The sequence below is a fragment of the Megascapheus bottae genome, chromosome 25 (assembly GCF_031878675.1).
Source record: "Megascapheus bottae isolate mThoBot1 chromosome 25, mThoBot2.hap1, whole genome shotgun sequence".
Lineage (NCBI taxonomy): Eukaryota > Metazoa > Chordata > Mammalia > Rodentia > Geomyidae > Megascapheus > Megascapheus bottae.
In genome coordinates, this window is record NC_143533.1 from 6143882 (window position 1) to 6163024 (window position 19143).

General features: G+C 47.9%; 2 protein-coding genes across 2 annotated transcripts; both read left to right on the forward strand.

Moving 5' to 3' along the window:
* The first annotated feature begins 1009 nt into the window (after positions 1-1009).
* Positions 1010-10363, forward strand: Arl6ip1 (ARL6 interacting reticulophagy regulator 1). Its single transcript, XM_090358112.1, has 6 exons — positions 1010-1147; positions 3305-3438; positions 4300-4419; positions 6427-6544; positions 8440-8524; positions 8802-10363. Exons 1-6 carry the CDS (start codon positions 1112-1114, stop codon positions 8918-8920), a joined length of 612 nt encoding a protein of 203 aa, XP_090214238.1. The 5' UTR covers positions 1010-1111; the 3' UTR covers positions 8921-10363.
* A 2379-nt stretch (positions 10364-12742) lies between these two features.
* On the forward strand, positions 12743-17333 carry Rps15a (ribosomal protein S15a). Its single transcript, XM_090358113.1, has 5 exons — positions 12743-12844; positions 13506-13643; positions 13985-14064; positions 15527-15612; positions 17184-17333. The coding sequence occupies exons 2-5, from the start codon at positions 13511-13513 to the stop codon at positions 17275-17277; spliced, it is 393 nt and encodes a 130-aa protein (XP_090214239.1). The 5' UTR covers positions 12743-12844; positions 13506-13510; the 3' UTR covers positions 17278-17333.
* The last annotated feature ends 1810 nt before the right edge of the window (positions 17334-19143 follow it).

A 19143-nucleotide genomic window follows, 5' to 3' on the forward strand; every position in this document is an offset into this window, starting at 1 on the left:
CACCGAAGTGATGGAGAAGTTCTCTTTTCTGACGCCACTCTCCAAAAATGATCTTTTCCGGGACACTGGGGCCTTCCGCCTTTGCTCTTGGGGACAGTTTGTGACCCGTTTGCTAATTTCTACAACATTTCATGGCTTTGCCTGAATTTTGGAAAACCTGGCACGGCACTTGAGCAGCACTTGGGAGATGAAATTCAATCCCAGAATCAGTTGGCCATAAAAGGACAAAAGCTAATCGATCCAAAACACCTGGAGCCATCAACCTCCTGGGAGAATTTTGCACCAACACCACAAGCAGTCGGTGTTGTATTTCCAAACCCCGGTTGAGGTTGTAATCTCAGCCAACTCCGCCCAGCTCCAAGACGCTTGAGCGCTTCCGCTCTTCACCTCTTTTTCCCTCGGGCAGCCCCTTTGGTGGGCAGGGTTTCCCTAAGTACTTCCGTGTCACCATGTGGGTGTTAAAGCCAGGCAGATGCACGCCCGGTCCCCAAACCAGGGCGGGGTGGGGGGCGAGGGGGTGCCGGCCGCACGACTCCCACCGAGAGCTCCGTATCCTGGTCCTCCCGAGGTGGGCTGGGCAGGTGCTTCGCTGTCCCGTGTCCATCCCCCGCCCCCTGCCCCGGCGTGGCACCCTTCTTCCACTCGGGTTTTCCCACAGCTGCTTCATCCGTAAATCCGAGACGCAACGGAGGTGGGGAACCCAAGCTGTCCGGGAGAAGAAGGTCGACGCCGCCGGGCCCCCCGACCCTCCCCGCAGCGGCAGTTGAACGGCTTCCGGCAGCCGTGGGTGGGCACGCCCCCCCGGACGCTGATTGGTCAGCGTCCTTCCGTCCGGGGGCGGGGGAGGGGAGGCGGCCCCGCCTCTTCTCCCTTCTCCTTTGACCTGGATTTCAAGCCATGCGCTGGGCAGCGGTTGGTTCAACTTCCCTAAAGGCTGAGCTCGAATGGTCCAATGAGAAGCGAGTTTCGCAAAGGCTGTCGGGAACGACGGCCGAGCTATATAAGCGACCTACGGGGCGTTTCCCCGCGTTGGGGTCGCCGTGCGGGAGTCGGCTTGGGCTGTTGGTTCTGACGGTGGCCGCCGCCGCTCTCTCTCGCTTGCTCAGCAACGATGGCGGAGGGAGATAACCGAAGTACCAACCAGCTGGTGAGTGCCGGAGTCCCATCAGTCAGGAGGCGTGCAGCCTTGAGTCGGCTCGGCGGGGCCAGGGCCGCCGCCGTCCTCTCGGGGGCTCCCGGATCCGGTCTGGCCCCGGGGCTCCCAGGCGCCTCCCGGGGGGTTGTCACTGGTCCTGTCGACCTCCCTAGGGGTCGTCCCCTAGGGGTGCTTGTGTTTAATGCCACTAGTGGGGTCTGAGAGAAGTGGAGGGGGGGGGCTTGTGGCAGGAAGGAAACGTGGGGTGCAAGACGGAGCGGAGGCCTGGTCGGTCGCTTTCGGAGCCCCCAGGCCCACAGCGGGCTCCCCCCCCACCCCCAGTCGATCTTAACCTGAAGCTGCCCTCGTTCCTTTCTCCCCTAAAACCTGCGCGGGGGTGGGAGGTCAAAGGCTGCCGCAGAGAATGGGAGGAACTGGCACCACCTGCGGCGGTGGGGACCAGCTGTCCGGCCCGCGGCCTTTGTCCCGCCGGGGAGGGGGGTCACAGGGCATTGGGGACCCCGGGGGAGCGCGTGAGGCAGTGTCCGAGGGGGACGGACCCACGTTACAAAATGGACTGCACCGTCTAGGCCGAGAGAGGATAGTTTTGCATCTCAACATTGTTTCTCCTCCACACAGCCCTCCTCCTCCCCCTCCCCCGGGAGAAGCGAAACCCAGGCTACACACTTGGGGTTTTTGCACCTCTAAATCCATATAGATAAGTGACTTTGAACTGGACAGTTTTGGCTGTACCTGATTTTTACTTTGCCTTGGTTTTTATAACTCAATGGCCTCTTTACACACACAAACTCACACAAGTATGCTTTCTTCTAGATTTTTCCTCCTTCGTAGCTCCTTTATTTAAGAGGATTAGCTTAGACACAAAGTAGTTCCCCAGGTTCTTTTGAAATGGCAGATCCTAGCATAGAGGCCGTGATCCCCCCCCCCAGCCCAGTTACTCTTTCCTGCAAAGCAGTCCTTACAGCGTTAAGGAAAGCAAGCCTCTGATCTTGGAGTTCTGTTTTCCAATATGCTAACCGCAAGACATCTCAGTTTCTTCCTCTGTAACACCTAGTTACAGTACCTTGTTGGAGTTTTGGGGAGAATTAGTTCAAGTGTAAAAATATAAAGTTGGCAGCATTTAGTAATCTCTTGTTTAACTACCAAGCCTGGGACTGGAAGTCAGGAATTTTGAGGCTGTCGTGGTGACCATTGTAGTACTGACGAGACCTTTATTAAAATGAATGCAAGTTATCCTATTTGCATATTTCTCAGTGACCAGTGGATCCAGATACCTGCTGAACCCGTTTTTTCCTCCCCCCAGATCAGCTCAAGGGCTTTGGGGACATTAGCTCATTCTGGAGGTGTGCCTTGGCTGTCAGATTTGCAGGGCAACTGGAAGTTTAGTGGAATTCCTTCATAAGTGACAAGAAACAGTGTTGAGGAGATACCATTGGGTTGAAAGTGTCCTGTGTAATTAGGGAGAATGGATTTCCTTAATTCTGCATCCATGGCCAGCATCTAAGCGATTCTAGCACACAAAGAGCTATTTTAGAGATTGAAAATGCTGTGCAGGGAAAGCTTTCCTAATGGGTTTAGAAGGGTTTAAATCGATGAAAGGACAAAAACAGATCAATTCTAACCAGCTGAAATAAACTTTAACCTTGGGCATTGCCCTGTGACTCTTTGTATAAGAATTTTGGAAAATTAGTTAACCATGTTGGGCTCTTTTTTGTTTCAAAGTGTTTTAAGAGTTAGGGTTTGTTGCCAAATTCTTTAAGAGATAAGGTTTCAGCTATTAAAGTTTAGGGTGTTTTTTTTTTTTTTCCTTTCTTTTTCTCATTTCAGGGATTTAGGTGGTTTAAGACAGTGAATTAGGGGCTGGGAATGTAATCTAGTGGTAGAGTGCTTGCCCAGCCTGCATGAAGCCTGGGGTTCAATTCCTCTATACCACACACACAGTAAAAGCTGGAAATGGTATTGTGGCAGAGTGCTAACCTTGAGAAAGCTCAAGGACAGTACCCAGGTCCAAGTGAAAGCCTCAGGACTGGCAAAAAAAAAAAAAAAGTAGTGAATTGCTTAAAAGGTGTCTGATGTATTCCATGCTGCAGAGGAATCTTTGTAGGAGCCACAGAGGGTATGATCACATGAAGTGTTGGTCCTCTGTAGGCTGCTGAAACTTCGACTCTGGAGGAGCAGCTGGTGGGATGGGGAGAAGTGATGCTGATGGCTGATAAAGTCCTGCGATGGGAGAGAGCCTGCTTTCCACCTGCCATCTTGGGTGTGGTGTCCCTGGTGTTTCTGTAAGTCAGCTATTGCATTACTGAGGACTGGGCTTGCTGATGAAGGTGTGTGGCTGTGGAAGCTTCTGTAATCTAAAATCTCTAAAGAAGTCTCTTCTCACGGGCTATCTACCTAGAAGAACTAGGAATATGCCTATTCCAGTTGAATAAATCATGACTCTTCACTTTGCCCCAGCCCCCTTCCTTGATTTTTTTTTTTCCAATTCTGGTCTTGAACCCAAGACCTGAGAGCTGTCCCTAAGCTTTTGTGCTCAAGGTTAGTGCTCTACCATTTAAGTAATAGCTCCACTTATGGCTATTTAGTGGTTAGAGAGTCCCATAGGGTTTCCTGCCTAGGCTGGCTTCGAACCTGTGATCCTCAGAGCAGCTAGGATTATAGGCACACGTAGCCATTGCTTGACCTTAACATTCTTAAAAAGCAGTGAGGGACAGGAGTGTGGCCTGGTGGTAGAGTGCTTGCCTAACATGCACAAAGCCCTGGGTCCTTGGTATCACACACAGATAAAAAGCCGGAGTGGTGTTATGGCTCATGGTTGAGCACTAGCTTTGAGAAAGCTCAAGGACAATGTCTAGCCCCTGAGTTCAAGCGCCAGGACTGGACCAGCGAGAGGGGAGGGAGGGAGGGGAGGGGGAATATTGAGCACCCAGAAGAGCTTCTGGTTATTGATCTTTTCACTAACCCTAACATGACATCATGATGTCCTGAAGTCTCTGGAAAAACCACTCAGCAAAAATATGCAAATAACAGCAGACACTGGCTCTTAGAACTTTGGACCAGGGGGGATAAAGTCTTTGGTTATAAAGAACAACTGCGCTTTTCCAACCTCAGCTGATTTTTTTTTTTTTTTTTTGTAAAAACAGGATTATCTATTATCTAGATCCATCTGTGCTGTCCGGTGTTTCCTGTTTTGTTATGTTTTTATGCTTGGCTGATTACCTTGTTCCCATTCTGGCGCCTAAAATTTTTGGCTCCAATAAATGGTAAGTGGCAAAGTGACCTGGCAGTCATTTTGGAGAAGTTACTGATTTTGGTGGCTGGATTTGTATGCTAGTCAAGGGTAGACAATTCTGTAGCCATCAGTTATCTACATTTACAATGATGGTGATGATGATAATACTGAGGAATTGAACCTGGGGTCTCATACATGCTAGGCAAGCACTCTACCACTAAACCAGATTCCCAACTCCACATTATTTTTATGTGAGGAATTTCCTAGCTGGTTTCAGCTAGTAATTGTGGATGCTTACATTTCCATAGTTCCTTTATGATCAACCATAGGCTTAATAGAGCTCATGGTTTTTTTTATGTGTGTGTGTTTTTCTTTTTCAAAGTCATAGTTCTAAAGGTAATGTTTGGTAAGGATGATGGAACTCAAGTGTGCTTTCCATAATAGTTGCACATTTACATTTACATTGAATTTAAAGTAATGGAATATCAACTTCACAGATGAATGAATATGAAAGCTAGTTTTAGACCTAGTCCTGATAGTGTGACATACTTAGACCTTTTCATTTTCAGATTGCTGGTGGGTTTAATACGGGGTTGCTGGTACATTGCCATAGTTAGCCAAAGCAAGTAGCTCACAAGCTTCACGCTGTACACAAGTGGTGATTTCTTTGGTAATAACTCTGTGTGAATATTTTGTGTTCCTAAGATGATTGTTATGTGGTCCTATGATAACGATTTTGACTTCTCTCTACACTGTTGAATTTCTCACCGTTCACCCAGGGGCTAGCAGTCTCACTCCCTTCCTACTGTAGAGTGCTTGCCTAAGCATGCGGGCACTGGTGAACACACACACACACACACACACACACACACACACACTTTGGTTCCCAGCATAGGGTGTGTATGAGTGTGTGTGAGTGTGCCTACACATAATGAGCATTCCAACACTACTAGTTGGAATGGATTTTTTTTTTCTTGCAGCTGCCATTCTTTCTTGGTTATTTATTTTACATTAGATTTCTGTTTGTACCTTTAATTTTGCTTGTTTATTTGGGGAAAGGAAGGAGAATTTTAAATGTGTGCCTGTGACTCTTTAAGCACACAAACATTCATGTTTTGGAAGTATTTGCATTAGTTGTGGGATCGGTAAGCATGCTTCCTCCAAGGATATTTCTGTTTCTGGATGGGTGGGTGATGGGACAAGGTGCTTGGTGGGGACAGAGCCTGGCCCTGCAGATGCTGCATAAGCCTAAGTGCTCTAGCATTGAGCCCCACCCTAGTGGGCAGATTGTGTTAACTTCACCTCAGGGGAATGATGTTATGGGAAAGAAGCACATAGACACCATTTAGCCTTGACTGTGGGCAGCATGTAAGGTTAAGAAGCTCCTGGGCTTTGTAGAATCCTCCTCCCTCTGCAGCTGCAGTTTCCCTGGAGCCTGGAGGAGGAACAGCACTCCCTGGTCAGCACGGGTCGTACTACCGTACCAGTGGCCCTGTAACTGCAGCAGAGACAACACAGGGCTTGTTTGTTTGCTTTGAAAATCAGCGCTTGGGAGAAATAGGGCTTTCTTGGAGGGTCTCATTGCATTTTTACTGCTCTTTCATTTCCCTCACTAAAGAACTTGTGTTGGAGCTAGTTCTTACTGCCCTGGCATCAAGTGTGTAAGCCTATGTATGTTATCCTTTGAATATTAGTAGCGATATCTTGCTGCAGTTTTCAAATACTGATCTCAGATACAATGCAGGATTTGTTAGAATCTGAAAAAAGTATGGTACGGTAAGAACATCAGATTTATAGTGTCCTAAAGGTAGAGTAACTTTTCACCTGCATAGAGGTAGTAGTGAGTCCCTTTAGAAGACAGTCTGGGCTGGTCTTGTAATTCAGTTTCATTCGTCTGTGAAGTTGATATTCCATTACTTTAAATTCAGTGCAAATGTAAATGTCCCCAGGACTGAGTGGGAGTTGCCTCAGCAAGGGTGGTACGTTTCTGTGTACTGCAGATAATCTGCTTATAACAAAGAGGAAAACTGTGTTTTAGGACTACTGAACAACAGCAGAGATTCCATGAAATTTGCAGCAATCTAGTGAAAACCCGACGCAGAGCTGTGGGCTGGTGGAAACGTCTCTTTACACTAAAGGAAGAGAAGCCTAAAGTGGTACTTTTTAGTCTTATTCTTTCACTTAAGTGAAATCAAAAATGGAAGATTACTTTTGACTTGACTGCAGTCCAATGATAGCATTTTTGCTTTGATAGTTAGAGTAGAAGGCTGGTGACATGGTTCAATGATAGAGCATCTGCCTGCCCAGCTTTCGGCCCAGTACTGCCAACATAAGATTGGCACATATTAACTGATGCAACTTGTGCATGCATTCATAAATATTTGGCTGGGCACTGTAGCACACACCTATAAGCCTGGCACTTTGAAGCCTGAGGCAGGACAGTTAAGTTTGAAGTCATTGGCTCCGAAAGAAACACTGTCTTCAAAATAATTGGTTTTCAGATTATGTTTTATATATATATATATATATATATATATATATATATATATATATATGTTCTTTGTGGGGTATGAACTCAGGGACCTTGGTACTGTCCCTGAGCTCTTTTGCTCAAGGCCTGGCACCCTGCACTTTGAGCCTCAGCTCCACTTCCTGTTTTCTGGGAGTTCTTTGGAGATCAGAGTCTCATGGAGTTTCCCTGCCCAGGCTGGCTTTGGATCATGATTCTTAAATCTCAGCCTTCTGAGTAGCTAGGATGACAGGTGTTAGCCACCAGTGCCTGGCTATTTTTTTTTTTTATTATTATAGGTGACAAATTTTTGTTTCTTTTTGCCTTTTTGGGTGATTCTTGAGGTATTTTTGTTTTGTTTTTAAATTTTAATTCAGGCCTAGTTCTTGCTTAGCAACATTTCAGCAAAACCCTAGCCCTTTTGCTTTATTTTGTCAGGTAGAGTCTCAGACTTTCTGAGGGCTGGTTGGGCCTCAGACTGATCTCCTGCATAGCCAGAAGTGGCTTTGTGAGACGGTCTCAACTAATTTTCTTGCCCATGCTGGCTTTACTGAAGCAAGAACGCTGTAACAACATTCTAAACACCCTCACCTTCACATGAATTAGTAAAGTTATTTATTGGAAAAGAAGCATAATTTACATTGTGAAACATTTAAATCTATACATAGACTCGGTCATTCTAAAAGGAAATGTAACTATGTCTTATAAAGTAGATCTGAATTTTCTGTAGGTTTTATAGATTGCATAATTTTTAACCTAAATATTTTAAAAGTAATAACCACTAAATTATTTTTCTTGCCTTTGAACAGCTAAGGTTGTATGTGTCATGTTCTACATGATTTTTTTTGTTGTTGTTTTTTTGTCCATCCTGGGGGTTGAACTCAGGACCAGGGCACTGTCCCTTGAGCCTTTCTGTGTTCTAGGCTAGCACTCTATCACCACTTCTGGCTGGCTGGCTTTTTTTTTTTTTTTTTTTTTTTTTTTGTCGGTCTACTATTTGAGCCATAGCGCCATATCTGGCTTTTTTCTTTTTCTTTCTTTCCTTTGTTTTTCTGTAAGTCGTGGGACTTGAACTCTGGGCCTGGGGATTGTCCCTGAGCTCTTCAGCTCAAGGCTACCACCCTATCCCTTGAGCCACAACACCACTTCCGGTTTCCTGGTGTTTAATTGGAGATAAAGTCTCAAGGACTTTTGTGCTTGGACTGCCTTAGAAGCGTGATCCTTAGGTCTCAGCCTCCTGAGTAGCTAGGATTACAGGTGTGAGTCACCAAGCCTGGCCTCTAGCTTTTTCTGTTTATGTGGAGTTGAACCTCAGGGCTTCATGTATGCTAGGCAAGCAGTCTGCCACTAAGCCACATTCCCTGCCCCTGATTTTTGTTACTAGCATACATTAGCTTTACAAAAGAGGGGTATTCATGATGACATTTCTATGCCATGATGTTTTATTGTATGGACACACGGTAAAACAGTGACCCTAACTTACTAAGGCACCCATCGGGTCTGTTTTGGCTTGGGGTTGATACCTTCTGTTTTCTTTGCTAGTACTTCCTGACCACGATCCTCTCTCTGGCTATGGTGGCTTGGGTGGGACAGCAGGTCCACAACCTCCTCCTCACCTACCTGATCGGTAAGTCAGGCACGTGGTGGCCAGTGAGGACAGACTAAGTAGCTTGATTGATAAATACCCAAGTACTTACCAGGTTTAAGGCACTGGCCAGGGGACTTGGGGGACCCAAGATCGGCAGTGGTGTGCCTGAGGGACGGGGGCAGTGCTGGTTGGGAGGTGTGGGGAGCACAGGGGCAGAAGTTTTGGGCCAATTCCTTACAGTGGTAATGGGTTCTACATTGCCTACCCTCTGTCACATGTTTATGGCTGCCTCCTCACTTTGTTTTTTGCTTTCAAGTGACTTCCTTGCTACTGCTTCCTGGACTAAATCAACATGGAGTCATCTCCAAGTATACTGGCATGGCCAAGAGGGAGATCAACAAGCTTCTCAAGCAAAAGGAAAAGAAAAATGAATAGTGCGCTGTGGCTCGTGGAGTCTGGCCAGCCCTGAACACTTCCTTCCACGCTATCTGGATTGTACAATGTTACACAGTAGCGCTTTGCTCTCCTCCTCTCTGCCCTTAGTTCATAGGAATTCACACTTGCCCAGTCAGGCCTTGTGCATAGTGTCTTTAAGTCAAGTGTAGCTGGGTGTGTTCTTGTCGGTTGGCCTTAAACGGACAACTTGGTAGTGAGTGTGACCTTGATTTTCCTCCCCCAGAATCGGCATTTTGCTTTAGAATAAATGCTAGGATGCAGTTCGTAGTGACTTAGGGTGCAGATTGGCAGTGGCTGCGTGGACCATGGTGGTTCAACATGGCTACAGGAAGCTGCTTCCAAACTGCCCGGCTTCATGAGTACAGAGAACACATTTACTACCCGGGAAAAGACCAACCAACACTCAGTCATTCCTCATGCCCAGGGAACAAATGAAGTGCATTCCGCACCCTCCTCAGCACAGGGGTCTCCCCATGCCTGTCCAGCCCAGCCGCGTCTGAGAAACACTGGTGATGAGGATTTTAGCAGGCCTACAGCGCTCCTGCCCTGGTTCTGCCTCAGGTTGCTCAGTCCTCGAAGGCTGAGGACCCCATCCTTCCAATATTAAGAGAGGAGGCTTTGTAGCAGGCCTGCATGGCAGAGTTGCAGTTGAGACTTCAAGTCTGCAGTTGGTTAAGACACAAGTCTGTGACTTTTACTCCAAGACCAGCCAGTCAGGGCACAAGTCTTCCTGTGTTTAATTCAGATTCACTGCAGTAGAAAATAAAACTTTTTGTCTACAAATCCTAAGACCACAAAAAGCCTTCAAAAGCATCAGTTGTGTTCCAGCGGCCACACGTTTGCGTTGGGATAGCTTAGCACTGGTGTCTTCCTTCTCCATGCCTCAGAAGCCACATGGCCGCTGCAGAGAGCAGCCTTGGCAGCTTGGCCTTGGGCCCATGTGGATTTTGTGACTTGGAAAGCTTCTTTGAAGCGCTCTTTTCTCCTTAGCCCTAGGACTTTCCAGTAGTTGGAATTTGTAGGTTTGAATCTGAAGGCCAAACTGTGACATAGTTGGGAGCACTTGGCAGCCTGCTGATTTATGGTGACTGGTTTCTTTTGTGGACAGATTGCACTGATGCTTGTGTTTGCCACCCCTGCCAAAGAGCCACAGCCTCCCCTTCCTCCCGCTGTACATTTGCCACCCATCTTGACCTCCCTTAGTCCCTTCCCTGTTTTTTTTAATGTGTCCATGGCAACTACCTTAATTTTACATGTTTCCTCCTTGTAAATAAGCCTGTCTTCCTGTCTGGATTTGTGTGTGTGTGTGTGTGTGTGTGAATACATGTTCTACCAAATGATCTACTTGGCAGTTTTAATCCTGCATTTCTTCTAATTTTGTTTGGTGTATAAGGGGGAAAATTAAAACAGCTGGTACAAGTCCTAGTGTGTCCCTTTCTTGGTCACTTAGCCTCATTAAGGTTCATGGGATTGGATTTATGAACCCAGGTACTGAACTGCCCTGCATGGTCCCCATCCTCTTCAAAAGGCACTTTGTAACAACACAAGTAACAAGTTCACATGCATACATGCTGCAAACATCTGGCCTGTTCCCATGGTATGGGAAGCAGTGGGTGGGTGAGGGCAGCTGTGGGGGGGGATAATGGGCAGGGGGCCAACGGGGGTTTGGCCTGGCAAGACCTGTGCCTCAGACCAGGCTGCCTACACCCAGTTGTGTTCAGGTGACTTATAGAGCTCACACCAGATGCTTTATCATTGGGTCTCGGGGAACAATGCAGAGCAAGTTAGGTTCTGAGCTGCTCCACCAGAAGGACTGGGATCTTTCCCGCATATTCTTTTTTTTTTTTTTTGCCAGTCCTGGGCTTGAGCTCAGGGCCTGAGCACTGTCCTTGGACTTTCTCAAGGGTAGAGCTCTACCACTTGAGCCTCAGCACCACTTCCGGCATTTTTTTCTATATATGTGGTACCAAGGAATTGAACCCGGGTCTTCATGCATGCTAGGCAAGCACTCTACCACTAGGCCAAACCCCGGGCCCCAATCTTGTATTTTCTAGGTTGCATGGTGCTACATGAGTCACTCCACCTTCCCCCCCCCCCTATAGTGCCAGTCTCAGGGCCTGGGCACTATCCCTGAGCTTTGCTCACAGCTAGTGCACTACCACTTGAACCACAGGGGCATGTCTGGCTTTTCTGTTTGTGTGGTGCTGAGGAATTATGAGGGCTTTGTGCATGCCAGACAAACACTGCCACTAAACCATATTCCTAGCCCACTCCACCTTTTTATATACTTTTACAATAATTTTATTGCTAAGGTCTTAAACCTGACATAAATCAGGTAACGAGTACTTTTTTTTTGCATATCCTAGGGCTTAAACTCGGGCCTGAGTGCTATCCCTGAACTTTTGTGCTCAAAGCTAGTGTTTTGAGTTACAGCTCTACTTGTAGCTAATTGTGATTAACCTGGAGGTAGGAGTCTCTGGGAGTTTACATGCCTGGGGTGGGTTAAAACTTGATCCTCATATCTCAGCTGCCTCCTGAATAGGATTATAGGCATAAGCCACTGGCTGGTCTTTCCAAGCATTTTCCATAGCGAAATATAGTGAGCACATACAATGTACACTCGAGACACTATGGCACCAGGAACAGCTTATCTCATTTGGCTCTTGCCACAATGTTTGTGAAGCAGGTTTTTTTTTTTTTTTTTTTTTTTTTTAATTTTGGTCAGCCATGAGGCTTGAACTCAGCCTGTGTGTTATCTCTGAGCTCTTCAGCTCAAGGCTACCACCCTACCCCTTGCGCCACAGTGTCACATTAGGTTTTCTGATGGTTAATTGGAGATAAGAGTCTCACAGACTTTAGTGCTGGGTTGGCTTTGAACCTTGATCCTCAGATCTCAGCCTCCTGAGTAGCTAGGATTATAGGCGTGAGCCGTCATACCAGGCATGATTGGGGGGGGGGGGTCCACGGGGGGCTTGAACTTGGCCTGGGATCTATCCTTGAGTTCCACAGCTCAAGGCTACTGCCCTACCCTTGAGCCCAACCCCATTTCCCATTTTTCTAGCATTAATTGGAGATAAGAATCTCAGGTCCTTTTGTGCCTGTGCTGGCTTTGAACCTGATCCTGAGATCTCAGCCTCTTGAGTAGCTAGGATTACAGGTGTGAGCCAACGGCTTCTTCGGCATGATTATATACTAACCCAAGATGGGTTCTGGTTCTGCTGAAGATAAATGCATCAGACACCTGATTGTCCAGTTTGAAACACTGTGGCTCCCCCCACCTCCCCCAAATTTGGGGGTCCCCATGAGTAAATTCTAAGGTTTGGAAGAATAAAAAGTAAATTACCTTTTTTTTTTTCCTCTTGTGAACACAGGTCTTTGACGTCTTAGACTTAAGCCATGCCTCCAGCCCTCCATTAACACACACACAGACACACTGGGCTGGGCATGTGGCTTAGTGACAATGCTTGCTGAGCTCGCATGAAGCCTTGGCTTGGGTTCCTCAGCACCACACAGGAAAAGCCAGAAGTGGTGCTGAGGCTCAAGTGGTGGAGCTCTAGCCTTGAGAAAGCCCAAGGACAGTGCTCAGGCCCTGAGCTCAAGCTCCAGGACTGGCAAAGAGACAGAAAATATAGCAGATTTTTTTTCTTCTTCTTTTTTTAACATCCTCAATGCTGAAAGGTGGAATTTCCGATCACAGCTTCCAGGAGACCCGCTGTGCCTGCCGGGACTCACCTGGGCGGTCGATTCCATCGACTTTCAACTGCCAATGCCTGAGAAGGCTCCGCCCCTCCCGCCAAGGAATTGCGGTCTGAGTCACCTCGGAAGTCTCGCGAGAGTCCTCCCACTTCCCATAACCCCGTGCGTTCGCCCCTCCCGCTCTCTTTCCGCCATCTTTCCGTGCCGGTGAGTAACTCTCTGAGAAGCTCCCGTACCATCCGTGGGCTATCGGCGCCATCCTTCCGCCTGAGATCCGGGTTCGGTGTCCTAGGAGGACGTCGGGGCCTCCCTGGGCCGGGGATCCGGGACTTTCGGGGACTTGAGCGGTCTTGAGGGTAGAGCGGCCATGCTCGGGGCGCCCCTCGTCCCGTGGCCGGGGAGCCGGGCTCGCCGGACGCGGGGCCGCAGCTCCGGCCGGCCTGCGGCGCCCGGGGCTTCCCATGGCGGCCGTGCAGGGGCCGGGGCGGGGGCAGCTCCCAGGCGTTCGCGCCGAGTGACAGGTCCCTGGCGGCCCCGCCTTTAGGACTCGGAGAGACTTGGGTGCCTCCCTGCGGCGTGTGGCCGTTCAGGTAGCTGTGTGTGTGGAGTCCCGTCCGGCCTTGAAGTTGTGGGACGACACCGGCAGTGAGGAGGAAGTTAGGAGTGGAGTCGGGACATTTGCCTGGAAACCGCCCCCCCACCCCCCCCGGCAGAGTTTTGTCTTCCCCTCCCCATCCCGAGCCTGCCTTCAGCTCGGGGAGCTGGGACTCTTTCGTAGCTGTAGCGGTACATGGCTAGTGGAGTTGGGCCGGGCAGTTGGTTGGGCTCTTGGTGGACCCTGAGGATGCCTCTGTCTTCCCCCGAGCAGCCATCATGGTGCGCATGAACGTCCTGGCCGATGCCCTCAAGAGCATCAACAATGCTGAGAAGAGAGGCAAGCGCCAGGTCCTCATCAGGCCGTGCTCCAAAGTCATCGTCCGGTTTCTCACTGTGATGATGAAGCATGGTAAGTGTGTTGCTGGCTCTGGTTTCCGTGTCAGACTGTCAGGGCACATGGCATGCCATGCCTGGGATCAGACACCGAATTTGTGGGTGTGTGGAGGAGTTGTGTGTGGTACTGAGAAATCCAGCCGCGCCGTGGTGCATGCTAGGCAAGCACTCTACCACTAGGCCAAACTCCCATCCTGCAAAGAATCTTGTAAGGCTGGATTCTTTGGGGTGTTGCTCACGAAGTTTTATATAGTACTGGGTAAAGAAATTAGCAACTCCAGTCTCCCCAAACTGGTCAAAGGCAAAGATAAGGGAGATGGATCTAGCAGGTGAAAAGCAATTGTGTTTGTTCCTCAGGTTACATTGGCGAGTTTGAAATCATTGATGACCACAGAGCTGGGAAAATTGTTGTGAACCTCACTGGCAGGTTAAACAAGGTAAGGATTGTTTAATGTTCTTGTCTTGCAAATATTGAGGGGAGTGCTCTGCGGCATCTCATTTGTTCTGTGGGGTTGCCTGCTGGACGCTGGTCAGGGACTGCTTTGTTTGAGATGGGGGCTGTGTGATGGGGAGAAGCTAGCTTTGGTGGACCTGGTAATTGAATCCTGGTTGTTGTATACCCAACCGCTGGCTGAACTTGGCTGGCTCGTGCAGTGTGGTCTGGTTTTTCTGGCATTGTGTTGTGTTGGTTTTGAATTTTTTTGTCTTGAGTTAGTAGGCTCCCTAAATACCATTATTAATTTTCAGTTCACTTTTTGCATAGGCTTTACCTGTGTCCTTGAAGATTAGGTTGCCTTCTTTGGGTTAGGAACCAGGGTTGGTCCTTACACTAGGGACATGCGGGCTGTGTTCCGTGGATGGCACAGCAGAGCACAGACCTGAGCAGCTATAATGGGGTAGTTGGGTTCAGGTGAGACAGGCTTTGTGGGTTCCAATCTGCTTCAGAGAGCTGGGGTCCCTAAGGATAGCTGTGGTGGGTGCTCTGTTTGACAGTGGCAATCACTGTTCTGGCATACTCATTTCTTATGTGTCACATCAGGAGACTGCACAGTGAGGTGCACTGGTGATTTGTCAAGATTTTGTGGCTGTTTGGGCAATTGCTTTGGGACTCAAATACAGAGTGACTAGAATGTGTTGGTCAAGCACAGTGCTTGCTATTTCCAATATCCAAAGAGCAGCTTTTGCTGTCTGATGGTGGGACACTGCCACAGAAGTATAGAATGGCAGTAGTAGCAGTTCAGTGCTATGGAGCCTGTGCTGTTTGCTTACTATGCTGAAGGTCAAACCCAGGTCCTTGTGGGTGAGTGATTGCCAGCCACCCTCCTACAGCTCACCCCTGTGGTCCTCGTTCCACTGGAAATGGAAGTTTGCCTCTGAGCTGGCTCACAGTCTCTGGCCTGTATAATTTTGTCCTTTGTTCTGGGATGGGAACAGGGACACCAGCTAGGGACATGTCATGGGTTTTCACCTATTATTCCACGTGCGTAGGTATAGTCATGGTATCATGGTATTCAGACCCTGGGCTTCATATGTCAGGCAAGCACTGTTGTGGCCTTCTCATTTTGAGGTAGTGTTGCATTGGTTGCCCCCTTTGGCTTCAACTGTTGCTATCTTCTTACCTCTTGTCTCCTCAGTAGTTCTGTTTATATTCAAAGACTTGCTTAATTATTATTATTTTTTTTTTGCCAGTCCTGGGCTTGAGCTCAGGGACTGAGCACTGTCCTTGGACTTTCTCAAGGCTGGAGCTCTACCACTTGAGCCTCAGCACCACTTCCAGCTTTTTTCTATGTATGTCGTACCAAGGAATCGAACCTGGGTCTTCGCGCATGCTAGGCAAGCACTTTAACCACTAGGCCAAACTCCTGGCGCTTGCTTAATTATTTTTGTTTCCTTTTATAGTGTGGAGTAATCAGCCCCCGATTTGATGTACAGCTAAAAGACCTTGAAAAATGGCAGAATAATCTGCTCCCATCCCGTCAGTTTGGGTGAGTTGGTTTTTATCAATTAAGAAAGGTTAATCCAATGAATAACTGGAATATAATTTGACTTAGGCCAAAAATATTTTCTTTCATTCTTTTTTGTTTTTGGTAGTGCAGGGTTTTGAGCTCAAGCAAGGCCTCTCATTTGCCCAGCAGATGCTTTAACCACTTGTCGCAACTCCAGCTCTGCTTTTTTGCTGGTGAACTGGAGATAGACTTTTGGAGTTGTGGACTTCTGTCAGGGCTGACTTTGAAATGTAATCTAGCTCAGCCTCTTGAGTAGCTAGGAGTACAGGCTTGAGCCACGTTGCGGTCTTTGGACAGTCATTACTTACCTTAATGAATCAGGTTGCCTTAAAAATCAGGTCAATGTCAGGCACGTTTCATGTGTTGGGCTTCAGGTTCTAAGAGCTGTGATTGGACAGGGCTTGTAGCTCCTCATTTGGTTAAGTCTGGTCCCAGCCTTTGAGGGAAGTTAAGGGCTGGAAGTCTTCATGAGGTCAGATCCTTGTTTCTCTACTTGATAGTTGTGAGATGAAGCACAAGTCATAGACTTGATTTCCACCTCTTAAAAATGGTTAAGTAAGCTGGACACTGGTGGCTGGTGCCTATAATCCCTAGCTACTCAGAAGGCCGAAATCTGAGGATTGAGTTTTGAAGTCGGTCTCAGCAGGAAAGCCACAGGACTTAACTCCAGTAAACCACCAAAAAAATCCAGAAGTAGAGCTGTGGCTTAAGCGGTAGAGTGCTAGCTTTAGGCACAAAGCCTAACTAAGGATAGTGCTGGGGCCCTGAGTTGAAGCCCAGGACTGAACAGAAAAGTAGGTAGAGGCCAGGAGTGTGGCCTAGTGGTAGAGTGCTCGCCTAGCATGCATGAAGCCCTAGGTTCAATTCCTTGATACCACACAGACAGAAAATGCTGGAAGTGATGCTACGGTAGAGCACTAGCCTTGAGGAAAGCCCAAGGACAGTGCCCAGACCCTGAGTTCAAACCCCAGGAGTGCCCCCCCCCCAAAAAAAAAAAACCAGGTAGAGTAAAAATTAAGATAGCTTACATCCAGAACTTGTTTTGCCCAGGACTAAGTTGCTCTAAAGTTTTAGTTTTCACAGAAAAGATGCTTAAGATAATGTCACCTGGCATGATTCTCTCTGAAGCCTTTAAGGATCTAAAATAGCATAGGTTTCTCTGTTGTGGCTAAGAACTTAAGGTCCTAGCCGTGACTCTTGAGAGTAGTTGAATCTATTCTCTCCTTGCTGTGTACAGTGTCCCCTAAGGGTGTCATTTGTGTATTGCTGTGTATAAGACTTGTCAAGTCTACAGTTAGTGACAGTCAGTTCACACTTTCCTTGGCACTACTTGTGCTTGGAAACTCCACGTCTGCTGTCTGGTTGTAGCGGAGAACATACTTATCTCCTCCCTGAGTTTTACCTTGGTTTTCCTGTAACTCCAGTGGTCCCAATGTTAGCATAAGCAGCCCAGAGCCAGCCTGGGCCACCTGGGAGGAAGGGGAGGGAGAGGGAGCTGTATCCCTGAGGGTGGTGAGTGTTGAACTCATAGCATGTCTCTTCCTCTCCAGCTTCATTGTACTGACCACTTCAGCTGGCATCATGGACCATGAAGAAGCAAGACGGAAACACACAGGAGGGAAAATCCTGGGATTCTTTTTCTAGGGATTAACACATGCATATAAATAAAATGCCTCAGTGGACTCTGGTGCTTCTGCTCATGGTTTTGAGCTCTTGCAAGAGTACAGCTGATGTGTTGGTTGGCACTGTTCCCTGCGTAAAGTAAGAGTCCTTGAGCAGGCCTGAGGTGGTGTCTGTCACAGGATGATTGGGTGTGGGCTGGGGTCCAGGTTTGAGTTCCCCTTCTTCCCTGAAAGGACTGCTGTATCCTGATGTGGTGGAGCAGTCTTGTAAGTGCACACCCCACCTCGAAGCAGGTGGCTGCACCACCAGCACGGTCTCTTGTAGAGGGTCCTGCACCTGCCGCAGGTCAGGATGGGGCTCTCCTGCTTGTGGGTGGCTCCTGGGCACGGCTGCCCCTCAGCCTCATGACTTGGCATTGAATGGTTTCTCAGTATTTTGAGCAATTAGAGGAGCTCTGGGTAAAAAGTATTTTATTCCATCATAAATGCTGGAATTTTATATGTAGTAGAAAAGAGATGTTCATGTTAGAAATTGTGTGTCTGCACACTAGAGTGAGTCCATGGAGAAAAGTTAACATTAACCATCCTGTACCCAGGTGGATGTTTGCAGGCCTAGAATTTCTGGGGAGTGGCCTGGCTGCAAATTCTGAGGGAACCTACTTGTGTGAGTGAGGTTCAGGGATATGTTTGGGCAGTTTCTCCTGGTTTCTGCAGCTGGTGCCTTTATTTCCACTGCAAGCTTTCCTCCCAAAGATCTGGGCTCAGTGCCAGGCTTGCCAGGCTCACCTGAGCCTCCAGTGGAAAGTACGGTGGTGATGAGATATTGGGCCTCACACAGCCCTCTTCCCTGATTCTCAGCTGTGGTGGAAATCAGTCCTGTCATTTCAGGTGGAAGTCACAAGTCTCACTAAACAAAAGTAATGGAAAATTGGTGTGGGGATTTGCCAGGCTTGCCAGTCGTGGTAGGTTTGGGAAATCATTGTAGTGGCAAGTTACTTACTCAGGAGGCTTTTATCTGAGTTTTGTGCATGTTGTAGCCAGACTGGGCAGAAAGCTGGCTGGTACCTCACACCTCTAATCCGAGCTACTCATGCAGAGATCTGAGCATCAGTTTGAAGCCAGCTAGGCAGGAAAGTATAACACCATCACAGGTGGAAGGAACTATGATTCAAGTAGAGTGCTACCCTAGAGCAGAAAAGCTCAGGCAGTACCCAGGCTGTGAGTTCAAACCCCTGAACTGGCATAAAAAATGATCTCATTTGTGATAAGGCCAATAAATACAATTGGTCACTAAAGAGAGATGTAACTGCTTCAGTGAATATTTGCTAGTGCTATTGGAAGGGGGAAGAGTGCCCAGGCTCCCCTCCCTGCATAGCCCTCTGCTTACTGTTCCTTCCCCCCCCTGCTTTAGTGCTTTCACCTTCACAGTTTCTGCAGCCAGCACTACAAGGATCTGGGGTTTCTCAGTAGACACAACATGTGGCAGTTCCCCATCCATTCTGCCAGTTTGCTGGTAAGAGACTAGGTCTCCTGCAGGGAGAATGTACTGATTTGCATTCTACTTATTTGGCTCCTGGCTAAATGGGAATTTTCATTACTTAATACCTGGCTTTCTCCTTGAAAATCAAAGTAAGTTTCTCACTCGATTATTAAGCAAATTCCATAGCCAAATAATCCTCTTATCTTTACAAGAGGGATTTTTGTGGTGGAGGTTGGGTTCTCTGAGCTTATCCTTTCATGCTTCCTGTCCTTGAAGTGGCAATTTTAAGGCCGGCCTTGTAAGTCATTGGTGAATTATTTCCTTTGGACAATGCCCAGATTTGAACTCAAGGTCTTGTGTTTGCTAGACAAATACTTTACTACTTGAGCCACATGATCAGCCACCTTT

Excerpts from the sequence above, each read along its gene's own strand:
- Arl6ip1 (XM_090358112.1), top strand. The coding sequence starts at position 1,112 with ATGGCGGAGGGAGATAACCGAAGTACCAACCAGCTG. Across the intron at positions 3,439-4,299 it reads GTGGTGTCCCTGGTGTTTCT|GATTATCTATTATCTAGATC; the intron begins GTAAGTCAGCTA and ends TTGTAAAAACAG. Across the intron at positions 8,525-8,801 it reads CCTCCTCACCTACCTGATCG|TGACTTCCTTGCTACTGCTT; the intron begins GTAAGTCAGGCA and ends TTTGCTTTCAAG.
- Rps15a (XM_090358113.1), top strand. The coding sequence starts at position 13,511 with ATGGTGCGCATGAACGTCCTGGCCGATGCCCTCAAGAGCATCAACAAT. Across the intron at positions 14,065-15,526 it reads TCACTGGCAGGTTAAACAAG|TGTGGAGTAATCAGCCCCCG; the intron begins GTAAGGATTGTT and ends TTCCTTTTATAG. Across the intron at positions 15,613-17,183 it reads CTCCCATCCCGTCAGTTTGG|CTTCATTGTACTGACCACTT; the intron begins GTGAGTTGGTTT and ends CTTCCTCTCCAG.